Genomic DNA, 17,507 nt, shown 5'->3' on the forward strand with positions numbered 1-17,507 from the left:
AAACTGATTAATACATTTTTTTTTTATATTTTTTTGGGGATATGTATTATAGCAAAATTGTTATATATTATTGCCTTTTTTTGTTTATAGTGCAAAAAATAAAAACCGCAGAGGTGATCAAATACCACCAAAAGAAATCTCTATTTGTAAATACTCTGGTCATTAAGGGGCCAAATCCTTCCGGGGCTGAAGTGGGTAATTTAGTGGCCCTTTTCTGCACTATCTCCAGTTTCACAACATCTTTTTTGTGGACTAATGCTGAAAACTGAACTGCATATGCAGGATGAGGTCTTACTAATGCGTTGCACAATGCAAGATTAGGCTGATTTATTAAAGGAGTTGAAAATCTTTTCAAAATAAATTGTGTGAATACTGACTTCAGTTATCCTGTCATTTGTAGATAAAATAGGAAACAGAAATTCACTTTTCACATGATTGGACAACTAAAGTGAATACTCACCCAATTTGTTGTCTAAAGGTTTTTATCTAGTAAATTAGGTTCTCTCTCTCTGAAACATATACCTCTCTTGACACAAGAAAGTATTTTTATTGTTCCAGAAACTGCTGATTAACATAGCACACTGCAATAGTTTTAGTTATAATTATTATAAATCATGAACAGAGTGACTGGTTTAGTCCATCGATATAGAAAATGAAAAACATTTAGTTGCACTAAGTTGTAATATAGCACTTTTTTGATTTGTGAAGATACCTGTAAAATGATTGCTTCATATGTACGCAGGTTAATCAATGAATTATGATAAGCATTTACTACTACCACATTTTACACAATAAATGATTATGGACTTAAGAAGTGACCCGAGTATTCCTGATAGCTTTTTACACTAGCAGGTGAAAATATTTATCTCTGCATCGTCAAAGCCTTGGAGCAATGTCATTCCAGAGATTTTAGTTTAGAAAAAAAGTTGAAAGTAGAAAAGCGCTGTCCTTCCTTCCAGGCATGTCAAGCATATTAATTCTGTAAATTGATATCCTTTACCCTTTGCAGGCCACGCAAAGAGTATATATAGGAGAGTTTCCAGAGGATTGTACTCAGGGGCGTCCTGTCTCTATCAGCCATATCATCCATCTCCATTCTCTGTTTATTCACATTTTCATCTTTATCAACTTCTAAGCCACGATGAGTCAATTTAAGCAGTTTGGTGGTGGTGCCCAGAAGAAGGGTTTCAGCTCATTCTCTGTGTCCAGAAGTAGTGGAAGCTTTGGAAGTGCTGGAGGTGCTGGAGGTGGTGGAGGTTCTGGAGGAGCTGGTGGAGCCGGTGCAGGAGGTTTTGGTAGCAGAAGCCTTTTTAACGTGGGAGGTAGAAGGACCATCTCCATCAGTACCGCAGGTGGTCAAGGTGGATATGGTGGACTGGGCTTTGGTGTAGGAGCTGGTGGTGGTGGCTTTGGTGGTGGAGCAGGAGGATTCGGTCAAGGGTTTGGTGCTGGGGGAGCCCAAGCTGGTATTCAAGAGGTAACAATTAACCAAAGTCTTCTGGCACCACTGAATTTGGAGATTGATCCTGAGATACAGAAAGTCAGACTCCAAGAAAGGGAACAGATTAAAACCTTGAACAATAAATTTGCCTCCTTCATTGATAAGGTAAGGATCTGATATACCACAATACACTATTTTTCTTTGGTAGGGGGTTTATTTTCATATATGTTATGATTTATGTTTTTTTAAGTTGAAATTGATTGCAAAAATATTGATCTCTCTAATTTGTTATGACTAATGACCAGCAGGTGTTATTGCATTTTAAATTAGTATTTCTTTCTGCAGTAATTATTACTTCATGACTTAAAACAGAATCATACACTATTTGGTCTTAACAATATATAAGTTGTCTTTCATTAACACAAGAAAAAAGTATAAGTGCAAAACTGGTATAAAGGCACTCAGTTGATATTTTCCATAATGCTTAGTCTTCATCTGAAACATTGACAATAAAAATGTTGTTTTGATCTATTGCCTTTGCAAAACAAATAGCCGTCTCTATATCAGTTTTGGATTTGTATAGATTTGTTTGTGGGTGAGCACCTGGGCATTTATCTCAAACGTAGAATGTGGTGGCTACCCTTAGAACTATTAAATTATAAGTGAGATATCTGAGTATATTTGTATGCAATACCTAAGAAATGCAATTCCTGAGAAAGGCAATTTTCTTGCAATAGTTTGTTATAATTGTTTATGTTTGGCTATAGGTTCGGTTCCTTGAGCAACAAAACAAAGTACTTGAAACAAAATGGAGCCTCCTGCAAGAACAAGGAGGGCAATTCAAGGGTGGAGCCCGTGGCAAAAGCAATATTGAAGCTATATTTGATGCATACACCAACAGCCTGAAGAGGCAGTTGGATGCTCTACAAAATGATAAATACAGGCTGGATGGAGAGCTTAGGAACATGCAAGACTTGGTGGATGACTTCAAGAACAAGTAAGCAAAATCTATGGCACTGTAACATTTCATTAATTAAGTCCATCTAATTTTTTTTTTAATTGATGTTTTTCTAGCAGTGTTACTCATTTTAATCAATACTGTGAATGAAATACAAAACTCACGGTTAGGAAAACACAAATGTTTTTCAAAGACTGTAGTATGTTTCTAGACAATTCTAGTCATGTTTTCAAAACAAGGTTTAAAGTGGATGTAAATCCTCTCCTATACCCAGTGAAGTGAACAGTCTCAGATGATACACAGGGCTGAAACAAATTTCCCTACACAAGTTTTACATGTATTTCTGCTGTCTTCAGCTTGCTATATTCTTTAGCAGTGGGAGGGAAGTCTTGGCATAAACTGTGTGACAGCTGATTGGAGGAAAGGCACCCCCCCCCCCCTCCCTCCACATAGGCAAAGAAACAAAGATACTTGCAGAGCTGTGCTGTGACAAGACAAGCTCTCTGCTAATCTATTTATAGCATCCACCCTGACACAAATTTCCAGCTGCTTTTATCTCCTGTGTCAGAGAACTTGTCAGAAGAGCAGAGCAGCAGAAAAACATGGAACTTAGGGCTTTGGTGAGAGCTAAGTAAATACTACAAATATTTGTGCCCAGGTCAAATCTGAATGAATCAGGTTTACATCCACTTTACCTAACAAGTAACCATGACACATGAGTGTGAACTCATAAACATAAAATCATGTCACTGGTGCTATAAAAGTGATGGTCAGTATGAAGAAAATTAAAAAGAAGCCAAAAACACACAGATCCTGCAGCTGATGGCTCAACTAAAAGACCAGGAGGGAACCAAAGAGTGCAATAAATGACACATAAACAATATATAGTGCCTAGTACAGAGGATCACTACCTTGTAGAGCCCAAAAATAGTAATGACTGATGGATAGAAATTAGGAAATATAAAATCAATCACTTTAGAGAGGCAGGATGGCAGAAAGTCAAGTTAGTATGTGCAGCTGTGCAGGAACTTTGAATCAGAGGAGGGAAGCTGAACACAATGAGAACTGTAAGTAGTAGAGTGGCAGGACACTTTGTGCCCAGTAATCCAGAGGTTTGGTTCATGTGTGAAGTGGATCATAGTTGACTATAGGCGCTGGGTGTAGGAGAAACTCTGACAAGTGTCTGGAAGAGTGGTGGCAGTTCACAATGTATACGCTGTGTAGGGGGCATACAAGAACAAGTGAGGATAATCAAAGTCTTTCAAGTTTATTGAATATACAGATACAAAATTAATTCAGGCAGAAGAAACTCATTAGTGGCTGGAGAATATTTCATACCTACCTGCTCTGTGGCATGGTAATGGTCCCCGTCGGCCCTTCTGGCTCCTTTTATTCTCCATGTGCCACCATAGGAAGCCACTGTGTAGGCTCAATGCCAAGCCAGACTGTGTTTGTCTATAGACACACGTAGTGCGGCTCAGCCCCATCCCCTACTTTCTTATCACTGAATTTGATTAACAGGAGCAGGAGCCAATGGCCCTGCAGAGTCCAGAGTCCAGTCTCAAGCACACTGAGATCGGACAAGTACACTGAGATAATATTTGGGGGGCTGGGGGTAGCTGACAATAAAAGGTTTGTTTATTTTAATGAAATGACTAATGTCTGTAATCATAGAGATACAACATTTGATCTATGGATGGAATAATAAGGAATCAGTGGATAATAGTTGGCTGTAGGCTGGAATGCCCTCGCTATAGCTGTAGGCAATTTATGTACATCCTGAAGCCTGACTAAAAAAAAGATTGCATCAATTCATCCTGGCTTGTTGGTAAAATGTTGCTAAGAGACTTCTAGCTCTCTTCATCTCCACCATCCCAGGTGCAAACCCTTTCTCTGATTCAAATTCCCTGCGCTTTCTGTCCCATGACACAGTAGCTCTGAACTTAGCGTATGCAAGCTTGCGCATGTGGAAAAGTTTTCCAGCGGTCCTGTTTGACAGAATCAGTCATTAGATTGACTTCCGTGGAGCAGGAACTGCATACATGGATCAAAATTCGGCCAGCCCCACTAAACCAGGCCAATTTTGATTACCATTTATGACCAGCTTTACTGTCTAGTCTACATGTTAGATGATTACCTCCAAAAAAAGAAAAAACATTTTTTAAATTATCAACAAATAGTTTTATAGCATATTTAAAATGACAAGTTCATATGGGACAAACTAGGCCAATAGCTGGAACCTGGCCCCGTTTGGATGGACTCCTTTCCTGATGGTCCCTAGATAGATGATCTGTCATAAATAGACAATACTTTGTTTAACCTCCCTGGTGGTATGATTCAGTCTGGATTTAGGTGCTGAAAGCGGTACAATTATTTTGCATGGACATTTGGCGTTTTATTTTGTAGTCCTGCAATTCTTAGGAATAACGCTCTTAAATCTGTTCAAACCAGAGTCTAGCAGACATCCCGGGTATGATAAAGTTTATAATATAATAAAGAATAATAAAAATTATTCAATAATGTAATCAAATCCAAAAACACTGAAAAAGGGACACTTTTTGGTTGCTGTGGACAATCTCCAAATTCCAGGCAGAAAAAACAGTATTTATAATATAAAAGTGCATGCAGGGCCTTGCACAGACCACTAGGGACAAAGGGGGTGTGTCATTTTTTTTTATACAGTACTGTAATCTGTAAGATTACTGTGCTTTGTGTGTTTTGTGTCTTTTTACTTTTTTGAATTTGCCACCGTTCTCCGCTCCTGTGCGCCGTAATGTCGCAGGGAATGGAGCTCGGCAGCATTCGGCACTGTGAATCGAGCGGAGGACAGCTCAATCACACAGCACGGAGGACATCGCTGGATCCAGGAGACAAGGTAAGTAACTTCTCCCTGTGTCCTCCCTGCATCCAGCGATGCGATCCCGAGTCTGGCTCAGGGTTACCGCTTCTGTTAGTGAAATCCCAATCCGAGCCAGACTCGGGATTACTGCTAGGGAGGTTAATCAATCTTTATAAATATTGTACTATTATTCTTCTAGTTTAATCTTAACCTCACCAAGTATTGTACTAACAATAATAATTATAATTTGAAAAGTGCAGAAAAGTTTACACATACTCATATACCTTATCTTTAAGACATGAATTTATAATTTTTACTCTTATATATTTATTTGAGAAGTTTCTCTATTCATATTCATATTATATATTGTATTTTATTGTAAAATATGTACTAATAATATGTACTGTATTATCTTCAATAAAATGTTTAAAAGGAAAATGACAAATTCAATTTTTACAGGTTTGATAAAGAGCATAACTCTAGTTATTTTTATTGCAGATATGAAGATGAAATCAACAAGAGGACCTCAGCAGAGAATGACTTTGTTATACTTAAGAAGGTAACTTCAGATAGTTTTGAGTAAAATCTAAAACAAAGGTGTTGTCTGAGACCATTGACTGACAATTAACATAAACATAAACCAGACACAGTTGGACATATCGGTATTATGCAACCCTGAGGAAAGATTTTTTTCTGCCCTTTGTTTAACTGAGTATCTAGGTATTTGTCTGAAGTTTCAGTTTGGTGCACAGACTGGTTACTGAGAGGCTCAACTAATATACTCTGGTGACTGGTTACTGAGATTCCAATACATATACTGGTAATGGATAATGCACATATTCTGTGGTTTGGAAATGTAGGGGTTCATTTATTAAAGGCAAATAGACTGTGCACTTTGCAAAGTGCAGTTTCTTCAGAGCTTAGTAAATTAGATAAAGCTTCCCTGTGCAAAGAATATCCAATCACATGCAAGGGAAATAAAAAAAAAACGGAATGTTTGCTTGGAGATGATTGGATGATGGAAGTCAGCAGGGCTTCTCTTCATTTACTAAGCTCTGGAGCAACTGCTCTTGTAAAGTGCATGGTTTATTTGTCTTTAGTAAATCAGCACCTTAATGATTAATGGAAATTCTTTGATAATTGCTCTCTAAAGGGTTAATGTACTCGGAAGGATAGCCACAAAGTGTTATGTACATACTGCGGACACTGGGCACTGAGAAAGGTAACACACATACTCTGCAGACTGATCTCTAAAGGAATATCACACATATTCTGGTGATTGGCCACTATTTGTTAACCCATATTTTGAGGAATTGTTTTGCATATATACTGTACAGTGGTCACTGAGGGGTTAATGCACATAACCTGGAGACTGGTCACTAAGTGGTAACACATATACTATTGCGAAAACAGAACTCTGAAATGTTAATGCATGTACACTTGATATTGATCATTGAGGAGTTGGAAGACTAGGAACAGTCTTAAAGCGGGAGTCCGCCCCGTTTTTTTTTTTTTAAAAGCCAGCAGCTACAAATACTGCAGCTGCTGACTTTTAAAATAATGGCACTTAGCCGCCCAGTGCGCCCGCAATGTTGGCACATGAAGCCGATCTCTCGATAGTCTCTCGGGTGCTTTCCCGCCACCATCTTGGGTATGGAAATCAGGAAGTGGAGCCTTGCGGCTTCATTTCCCGGTTCCCTACTGCGAGTCGCGCTGCGCAATAAGGATGGTCCCCGCTGTCTCTGGGATCCGTGTGTTTCCCAGCAGGCAGCAGGGGACCTTCTGAAAGGGGTGTGGCTTCTGCGGAAAGGGGCGTGGCTTCTGCAGAATCTATGCCGGAAGTGGGTGCAGATACCTGTACTGTACAGGTACCTGCACCCCCTCCCCCCTGAAAGGTGCCAATTGTTGCGTCGGAGGGGGGGAGGGTTCCAATGAGCAGAAGCTCCACTTTAGGGTGGACCTCCGCTTTAAGGCATGATGGTGCAGTAGAGATAGTTGGGATCACAGGCTAAACCATGGATTAGGGACTGCAGAAAGAGTTGGAGAATAGATAACACAAAGACCACAGACCAGTTCAGGAAATCTAAATTTTTTTGGATGTGAGAACCACAAGGAAGAAAAGGATAGCAGGGACTAAGGGCAGAAATGCTGTGGTGGATAAGTAGCTGACCGACTGCAGAGGACAAGACTAACTTAGTTAGCAATTCATATTCACTAGACTCAGATCTGTTGCAGTTGCTTCACTATTCAATCACAGACTGGGGGCAGTATAGTAATCAAAATACACTGCCCAACCACTGTACAGTCAGATTACCAACCTGGCTCTGCTGGCTGGTAGGGCTGTGTAAATCTTGAAAGAAGATGAACAATAATACCGGTCCCTTAGCAGGAAAAACGGCTCTAATATTTTTATTTCAACAATATGTTCAACCTGGAGCTCAGCTTTAATTTAATAAAGGTAATTTTCTTATAAGGATCCTTATAAAAGTAACTGTAAAAAAAACTGTAAAAAAAAAATCAACACAATTTTTTCATCATTGTAGGATGTAGATGCTGCCTACATGAACAAAGTGGAGCTTGAAGCTAAGGTTGATGCTTTGACTGATGAGATCAACTTCCTCAGGACTCTCTATGAACAAGTAAGACTTACATTATTATCATATAAGCAACACGGAGCCTATGTATTAAAAATGGAAAAATATTTGACTTCACTGGTCTGTATCATTGAAATACTTGCTTTTATAAGACCACTAAATAAATGACAAAAGACAGGCTCAGTGTGATGAAAAAAAAAAACATCTATCAGTTTTAGTTCCTTTCATGTTCCCACCAAACCCATTATGATTATAATGAGTAATACTTAATGCAGGATGGTGTAAGTTATTAAAAAAATGCTTCTGTATATATTGAAACACCTACAAAAAAAAGACTGCTGGATTATGTTGAAATATGGCAAACAAGAGGCCATTTTGGCCAATTTCGATGGAGCCAATGAGGAAAGTGAAATGATAGGGGTTTTATGGAAGCTTCTTTCACCTATTCTGCGTATGTTCTTGTGCTCCTCAATAGTGTCATTATTTTACAGGGTTAAAACAAAAATGAAATAAAAAAACCTAAAGGAGTAGATTTTTTTCACTAAATCAGATCAAACAATGAAATTGACAAATTCTGTTTTAGTGAGATTTCACCAATAGTACAATTTGTAAAAGCGCCGCTAAATGAGTTTTGCTTCAAAATGATATTTACCATTATTTTGAGCCCGTTATAAGTATACTTCTGTCTTTTATTGACTATCAATTATCGGAATAGCTTTACACCAGTATTACCTCTAGATGTTAACTAAAGTAGAAACGATGTAGCTGGATAGCCGCACTCCGAATTATTCAACTTTATTTCAAAAATGTAATTAAAATCATAGCATCTAGGCTGGTAAACAGACTAACTGCACAGCCGCTGACATGTTTCACACCGAACACATTGCTTAGTCATAACTCCGCTATAGCTGAGCTATGACTAAGCACCGTGTTCGGTGTGAAACATGTCAGCGGCTGTGCAGTTAGTCTGTTTACCAGCCTAGATGCTATGATTTTAGTTACATTTTTTAAATAAAGTTGAATAATTCGGAGTGCGGCTATCCAGCTACATCTTTTCTACTTCAGTTCCTGTTGCAAACAGAGCCAGCACCCTGTGGATTGTGGAGACAGCTGTTTTGGGAGAAGTCATTAGCTTAGAGCGGTAATTCTTTGTATCTAAATGTTAACTAGTTTGTTAATGAATGATCAAAATCGATGAATAAATTTAATTCTGTCTGTTTTACTTAGGAAATGGGTCAGCTGCAGGCTCAGATCTCTGACACCTCAGTCATCCTCTCCATGGACAACAACAGAGTTTTGGATCTGGACAGTATCATCGCTGAGGTGAAGGCTCAGTATGAGGACATTGCCAAGAGGAGCAGATCAGAGGCTGAGGCTACCTACTCAGTCAAGGTAAGTTTATTGTGGGAAATGTAATATTAAGAAGCTATATTACCAGAACTACTATTTACTGTGTAAAAAATAAAATAAAAAAAGGTTATTGATAACTATTTTTTCCCATAGTGTTAATGACTTTTTTTCAATAATAGGTCAAGGAGTTGCAAGCCTCTGCTGGTGCACAAGGTGATGTTCTCCGCAATACCAAGAATGAGATTTCTGAGCTAAATCGCAAACTCCAGAGGCTTCGCGCTGAGATTGAAAATGTGAAAAAACAGGTAGGACATTGTATTAACACAGCAAAAATAATATTAACAGCAAATAATGTCAAAACACACTTTTGGACATTGTAGGAAATCTAATGAAATAATGAAATCACTTTAATATGTTTGTGTTTGAGCTCTAATTGTTTGGTAAAAAAATAGATTTTTATTATGCTTTGTCCTTATCTAGAATATAATGTGAGTACAGAGTAATATTATGTAATGGAGTGGGGAGGGGGTCGGTAACTTATGGAATGAGGTATCCTTAGTGAGCACTGATACTGGCTAGCAATGTAAGCTGTTATACATTGGCAGCAAGATTGCGCCTTAGGCGTGTTCATGGGGTGTGCCAGGTGTGTCTGGGCACACCCTAATCACTATATGCAGTGCTGATCCTCTCTACTGCCTGAGCTTCCCCTGTGTTGGCCCCCCGCCCCATAGTGCTGCTGGCGTTCCTCCTCTCCCCTCAGCTGTTGCAGGGATGTTTCAGGATGGAGAGTGGGGGAACGTCCTAGAAAATAGGCAATTTAACAGTGCCTTCCCTATCTAAATGAACTGTGTTTACTATGCTTCAGTTTGTGAATGAACAGGAAGCCACTCAGCACAGAGCACTTCTCATTCATTCTCTGTCCCATGCAGCTGAGGCTGCAGAGAAAAACATATGTTTTTTTAGCTTTGTGGTGCACACCCTAATGCAATAGCCTGCACAAGCCTATAATTGCAGTGCAATAGAGCTGGCCGGAGCCAGGGTGTGTGTCTATACTCTTGTGGGTTGAAGGTTCTGTTTAGTTCATTTAGTTAATTAATTATGCAGCTGGTGCTAGGAATAAATAAAGTGCACATGGGACCAAATAAATATTATATTACATATGAAAATTACAAATTACTGGAAGATTATGTTTTATATAACTAGCTGGTGGAATGGCATGAACTGGTCTATGAAGGGCACATGTTGGAAGAACATTGCCCTGTATCATTGTTTAAATCCCATTATATGACAAATTTGTTATCGTATGTAATATGTTTCCGCAATAGTTGAGTATTGAAATTGAATTTTTTTATATTTTCTATAGAATGCCAAACTTCAGACAGCCATTGCTGAGGCAGAGGACCGTGGAGAGCTTGTCCTGAAAGATGCTCATGCAAAACTTGCTGAGCTAGAAGCAGCTCTTCAGAAGGCAAAACAAGAGATGGCTCGCCAACTGAGAGAATACCAGGAACTGATGAATGTCAAATTGGCTTTGGATGTGGAAATTGCCACATACAGAAAACTGCTGGAAGGAGAAGAGACCAGGTGAGCAATCTATCTGCAATGTGTTTCTTAATACAATAGTAATCGTTCTGTAATATTTAATCTAATTTATGTCACTTCAAAATAAAAAGTGCTATTATGTATATAGTAGGGTCACAATACATGTTGCAATCTGACCATCCTGTCTTTTTACATATGCTACTTATCAAAAGTATATGTGATGCCTGCCTTTACACGCACATGAAATTTAATGGCATCCCAGTCTTAGTCCGTAGGGTTCAATATTGAGTTGGCCCACCCTTTACAGCTATAATAGCTTCAATTCTTCTGGGAAGACTGTCCACAAGGTTTAGGAGTGTGTCTATGGGAATGTTTGATCATTCTTACAGAAACACATTCAGGCTAACGATCAGGCACTGGTGTTGGATGAGAAGGCCTGGCTCACAGTCTCTGCTCTAATTCATCATAAGGTGTTCTTTCGGGTTGAGGTCAGGACTCTGTGCAGGCCAGTCAAGTTACTCCACCCCAAACTCACTCATCTATGTCTTTATGGTCCTTGTTTTGTGCACTGGTCAAAATCATTTGGTGGAGGGAGGGTTATGGGGTGGGGTTGTTGTTCAGAGTTAGGGCTTGGCCCCTTAGTTCCAGTGAAGGGAACTCTTAAGGCGTTAGCATACCATTACATTTTTGAAAATTTCATGCTCCCAACTTTGTGGGAACAGGTTGGAGATGGCCCCTTCATGTTCCAACATGACTGCGCACCAGTGCCAACTCAATATTGAACGCTACAGACTAAGATTGGGATGCCATTAAAGTTCATGTGTTTGTAAAGTTCATGTGTTTGTCCCAATACTTTTGGTAATATAGTGTATATAATATGAGGGCCTACTCAATCTATCCAATCATTTTTATCCAGTAAGGCAGGCACTTGGACTATAAAGTTTTTGGTAGATCTAAAAGAGATTATACAAACAGATTGCAATGTCTGTGGTGAGCTTTACTTATTAGAAAGAACGAACAGGGGACTGCTTATGGCAGCAGTGCACAAAGGGCAACACTACAGTGATATATTTAAAAACCCTGCTTGCTTTTTTTTGACCACCTTAAAGCATTTGTGAGTGAAGTAAAGTGCACCTATGACCAAACTCTGTACCCCAAACTATTTTTAACAAGAAAAAAATTTGCTTTAAAGCATGTCATCAAAAACCCCTGCAGCTGAAGACACTGTGGGAAAATAAATCCTCAAAGTTCACAAAAGAGACGTCACAAAAAGTCCACAGTATGCAAACGTATTAGAACTGAAGGACGCAGTGGTTATTGTGAAACTGCAGCAGTACATCTGCAAAAATATATATACAGACATACCCCACTTTTAGGTACATAATGGGGTTTATTTACTAAAGCTGGAAAGTGCAAAATCAGGCTCACTTCTACATAGAAACCAATGAGCTTCCAGGTTTTATTACCAAAGCTTAATTGAACAATCTGGGGTTAGAAGCTCATTGGTTTCTATGCAGAAGTGATCCTGATTTTGCACTTTCCAGCTTTAGTAAATAAACCCCATTGTGTACTTAAAAGTGGGGTATGTCTGTATGTAACAAAAGGGGTGAACTCTGTACTCTTTAATGGCTTTTTGAGCAGCATGATGACAAATGCAGCTATGTAATGTAAGCAATTTCAAACGCATTCAATGATAAAAATCATATATTTCCATTTCTATCGTGAAAAGTTTAAAGAAATTCTTAAAATCTGTACTTCCCTTGAGTCACCCAATTCACAGAAGGCATTTTAGATCTAATAATTTTCCTGTTTTTTACTGCTGCCATGTTATAGTATTTTAACTCTTCCTTAGCAAATTGTAAAACAAACTGTAAAGTGATGTGAGTGGTAGTGACCTAGCCTAACCTTCTTTATACCTGAAAAATTCATGATGATTTATTAGAGAAATTTTATATATATATATATATATATATATATATATATATATATATTGACAGCAGAATTTGAGTATACAATTTGCTCCATGATTACCTGCTCCTCTCCCTTAGGGTCAGTAAGGCCACCCTTTCATTTTCATGACCATGAGACCTGTGGTCTATGTTCCCTGAATTAACTGCTTGCAGCTCACCCACCATCAAATGATGGGGGTATGTGTCTCCCCATAACGTCCACTCTTGTTGCTGCTCTTTAAGTATGTGATCGGCTGTGTCCAATCACTGACAGAGTGTGTGGCGAGGAGAGCCGATCAGCGGCATCTACTTACAGGGGACATGGAAACATGTAATCAGGGCACTGATCATAATAAGGCACCGCCAGTGCCAGCAATCAGTGTCCACCAGTGGCAGCAATCAGTGCTCATTAGTGATGCCAGTCAGTGCTGCCTATCAGTGCTGTCCTTCAATGCACATCCCTCATCATTGCTGCCCATCAATGCCCATCAGTGCCGACAATCCGTGCTGCCTATCAGTGCCCACCATTATCACCTATCAGTGCCACCTATCAGTGCCCACAAGTGCCACCTATCAGTGCCATCCATCAGTGCCACCTTTCTGTGCTCATCAGTGCCACATATCAATGCCACCTATCAGTGCCCATAAGTTTGGCATTTTAGTGTCTCCTCAACAGTGCCACCTAATCAGTGCCCATAACTGCTGCCTCATCAGGGCCCATAAGTACCACCTCAACAATGCCCATCAGTGCAGCCTATCAGTGCCCATCAGTGCCGCTTCATCAGCGCACATCAGTGAAGGAGAAAAATTACTTATTTACAAAATTTACTGACAGAAACTAAGAAACACTTTTTTCAAAATGTTTTTTTTTGTAAAAAATTTAAGACCCAGCAGTGATTAAATACCACCAACAGAAAGCTCTATTTGTGTGAAGAAAATTATAAAAATATCACATGGTTACAGTGTAGCATGACTGCATAATTGTCATTCAAAATGAGATAGCGCTGAAAGCTTGGCCCTGGCAGGAAGGGGGTAAAAGTGCTCTGTAGGCAAAGGGTTAAAGCAACACTGATTTTTGGGGTACTGAAGCACTATTTGAAAAAAAAAATACCCAATAGGGAAATAATACTAATGAGATGACCATGGGTTCTACTCTATATGTTAAGAGCCTGGCACATCAAGCATACGGGTTTGCATTTCCACAGCAAAGGGGCTGTGATTAAACAGACCTCCTGCTGTACCTATATTACTTCATATGGCCTCCAAAACTAGGTCAGTATTTCAACAGGGTTGTCAAAAAATTTGGTCCAAAGTCTTAAATCACCAGCCCAGTGCTGAGTACAAGGAACCCATTTGCATCGCTGGTGGACTTATAACCTAACCTGTTCATCTTGAAGCAAGTTAATGCTAAAAAATAAAAATGACTCTAAAATAGAACGTTTTTTTACGGACAACATTTATAAAGCAGTGAATGTCACATTTAAATCTAAACCCCAGAACAAAATATGATTGGCTACTGTGCACAGCTGCACCAGATTTTGCACTCTCCAGTTTTAGTAAACTAACCCCATAATATATTACAATTTGGGTTAGAACTATAGAGCAACTCCCTCTTTCCTCATCACCTTAACATGGGGAAGAAGTGTTCTGCAATAGTATTGGATTTCTGGCAGAATCAATATTTAACAGATAATAGAGAAGATAATAAGAGAAGTTCATTGTTAGGGTTGACATACACTTTAATTACTTCTTTCATTCAACAGGTGTTACAAGGTTTTTCGATTGGAGTATTATATAATTGGAGTATTATAAACCAGCATTCACATATGGCATTATTTATCAATTTTTTTTTAATTATTATGTTAAAATACAGTAATTAAATAACACAAAAAAAGGATTTTTAGTCACTACATTCTGTATTGCATTTTTCCTGATAAAATGAAGAACATATTGTATAATAATAGAATTTCTCTATTTTCATAGTATTATATGTTCCTAGAGTAAACATTTGCAATAAAGAGCATATTTTTTGCAGACTGTTTATTAAAACAAAACTATTGTTTCTTTTTAAATGTTTTTAGGTTGTCCACAGACAGCAATGTCAACATTTGTAAGTATTCTTTAGATACTTTTTTCTGTTTGGTTTGCTTTACATACATTGTTATATTTGATATAACATTGCATGTATATGCAATTTTGTATGTATCGGTGATATTTATATAGGAAATTAAATGTAATATTATGTTCTTTACAGCTGTGGTCAGTGGAAAGACCTCCCTGTCAGGTGGCGGCGGTGGATCTGGAGGAAGCTTTGGCGGTGGCTTCGGCTCAGGCGGCGGCTTCGGCGCTGGTGGTGGATTCGGCTCTGGTGGTGGCTTCGGCTCTGGTGGTGGCTATGGTGCTGGCGGCAGCGGTGGTTCTGCTGGAGGCTTTGGGTTCAGCTCTGCCAGCTCTTCAGGATATGGATTATCATCTGGTGGTGGTGGTGGCAGTGGCAGCGTGAGATTTGTGTCCAGCCAATCAAGCTACAGAAGTTAAATCTCTCATGCTCCACTTTGGCACAGTGCAAATTCATTCTTTTGCTTACCACTAAATTGAGTTACTGTGTTACCAACAAATTATTCTCTATTGCTATTCCTTGGTTTGTGCTACATTTGGAAACTAAGTAGGAACACATTTTTCATATAGGACGAGGGTAGGGAGGGTGGGCACTCACCTTTTTTTTTAGTTGTTAAAGCTTTACAATCTTTAGGCCTGCATCAACCACATCTCTAAGTGTCTTCATCACCAGAAAGGACCAGGCATAGTGTCTACTTTCCTTGTTGTCCTTATTAAAACTCTCTATTATTTAAATGCAGGTAAATTGAAATAACTTGTTGCCTGCAATTTTTCATTTCCCAAATGTATTCCCAATTGTATTAGCTCAGCTGAGGCTTTAAATATAGTTTTCTACACATTTCACGCTTTTTCCCCACTGACAAAAGCCTTCTGCTTAGTAAAAAAAAAAATCAACCTATTAAAAAATAAAATATCTGGACCCTTAATGAACAAACTCGATCCATATTTGACATCTTAGCAGCTACAGCAATGCCAGCCACAGAAGCTTGATACATGGGCTTATGTAATACAATAGCAAAGGGTATTCAGGTTTTGTTTTGTGTAATCAGACTTATGAAAGGTGATAAGTAGTTTGTAGAAAGCCTACCTCATACCATTGCTCTTAACATTATGTAATTAAATAAGCCAACACAATAATTTACTTATAAGGCAGGGTAAAAAGTATGGGCAATAATGGATTTATAATTAGAAATTGTAGGTCCATGTCTAAGAGCACTAATGTGCAAAAGGTGCACTTTCCTTTAAATTTTTCCTCCGTGAATGCTATCTACATCATAATATCAAAAATTCAGCATTTTACTGACTTTAAAAAAAAAAAACGTTGTTCAGCGAGCAGGGCGTCTCCACCTGTACCAAAGTGAATCCATCTCAATCGCCAAACAGGAGCCGAGGTGGGTGTACTGCAGCCATGCAGTCCAGTAAGAGACAAAATACTATATACTGCTCTGGAAAATAAGAGGAGCAATCATTAACCAACCTTCTACATATGATGGGATTCTTGCAAAGGTCATTTAGATGCTGTTTAGTCATTAAAAAGGAACGATAGGGAAAAGGGAAGATTAGTATGGTCCATAGAAACATGACATCTGTCTAACATAATACCTATGTTAGTTTACAGTATGGCTGGTATCTGTGTATTGTGGTACCTGAATATCACTAAGGATGACAACATAATGTATATAGCATGGTATATGTCAACATAGCACCTCATTAATATGATACATGCTAACAAAGCACCCATGTAAACTGGCACTGTGACATGGTTAATTACAGCAAAGCACTATATAACATAGCACCTGTGTAAAATGGGACTTCAGTAACAAAATATAGGGCAACAAGACACTTCTGAAATACATCACCTATATTTAGGATGTCATCTTTCGGTTAGTGCTTCAGTCTCCAGATGTTCTACACTCATAGGCTCCTAAGCCTATGAGTGTAGCCTCCTGAGCTAAATACCTTGTCCTGTTCATTTGGTCTTAAATGAAGAAATGCAAAGTGGAAGGATGGTATGTGATTTGTTGTAACTTTCTGCAATCACAAATCATCTCTCAGCTAATTTGTCTACAGTAATGTTAACAATTATAGGTTTCTATTGTTTACTGTAATTTGCAGGTCATCTATGTATTACTACTGTCTTACCGAATAGGCTGCATATGTAAATTTGCATTGGTCTGTAATAACCAATAAAATCTCAGTTAACGGCAGTTAGACTAGAGTAAGATGATTTGTGGTTGCTTTACTATGGGTCACTACAATATGATTTATTCCACTGCCTTATTAAGCAACAAACATTTAGCTGTACACAGGTGCTGCTGTATGAGTTTACCTCCGCTCTGCATTTTGTAACACAAATAAAGGAAGATCTTTCACATATAAACCTTCATGCCTTCTTTCTACTACCTTTTGAGTCTTGACTTACTTGGCTTGGTATAATTAAGGATAACTAGCTGTAGCCTATAGCATTTAAATAATGTAAAGCCAAAATGTTTTATATTTCATTTTTGATAGAGTGGAGAAGGTAAGGGTAACTAGGTCTAAGCAGTGGTCATCAACCCTGTCCTCAGAGCCCACTAACAGGCCAGGTTTGCAAGAAAACTGAAATACATTACATGCGATATCATTTGTTGCTCAGTGATTTCAGTATTGTAGTCTGCATCTCCACAAGGTAATACATAAAACCTGACCTGTTAGTGGGCCCTAAGGACAGGGTTGA

General features: G+C 38.7%; 1 protein-coding gene across 1 annotated transcript; it reads left to right on the top strand.

The window, feature by feature from the left end:
• Positions 1-1,037: 1,037 nt before the first annotated feature.
• LOC143983814 (keratin, type II cytoskeletal cochleal-like) lies at positions 1,038-17,171 on the top strand. Its single transcript, XM_077483910.1, has 9 exons — positions 1,038-1,606; positions 2,209-2,438; positions 5,737-5,797; positions 7,782-7,877; positions 9,060-9,224; positions 9,362-9,487; positions 10,546-10,766; positions 14,755-14,783; positions 14,928-17,171. The coding sequence occupies exons 1-9, from the start codon at positions 1,142-1,144 to the stop codon at positions 15,209-15,211; spliced, it is 1,677 nt and encodes a 558-aa protein (XP_077340036.1). The 5' UTR covers positions 1,038-1,141; the 3' UTR covers positions 15,212-17,171.
• Positions 17,172-17,507: the final 336 nt, after the last annotated feature.

The sequence above is a fragment of the Lithobates pipiens genome, unplaced genomic scaffold, assembly GCF_037356315.1.
Source record: "Lithobates pipiens isolate NorthernLeopardFrog02 unplaced genomic scaffold, aLitPip1_a1.2 Scaffold_16, whole genome shotgun sequence".
Taxonomy (NCBI): domain Eukaryota; kingdom Metazoa; phylum Chordata; class Amphibia; order Anura; family Ranidae; genus Lithobates; species Lithobates pipiens.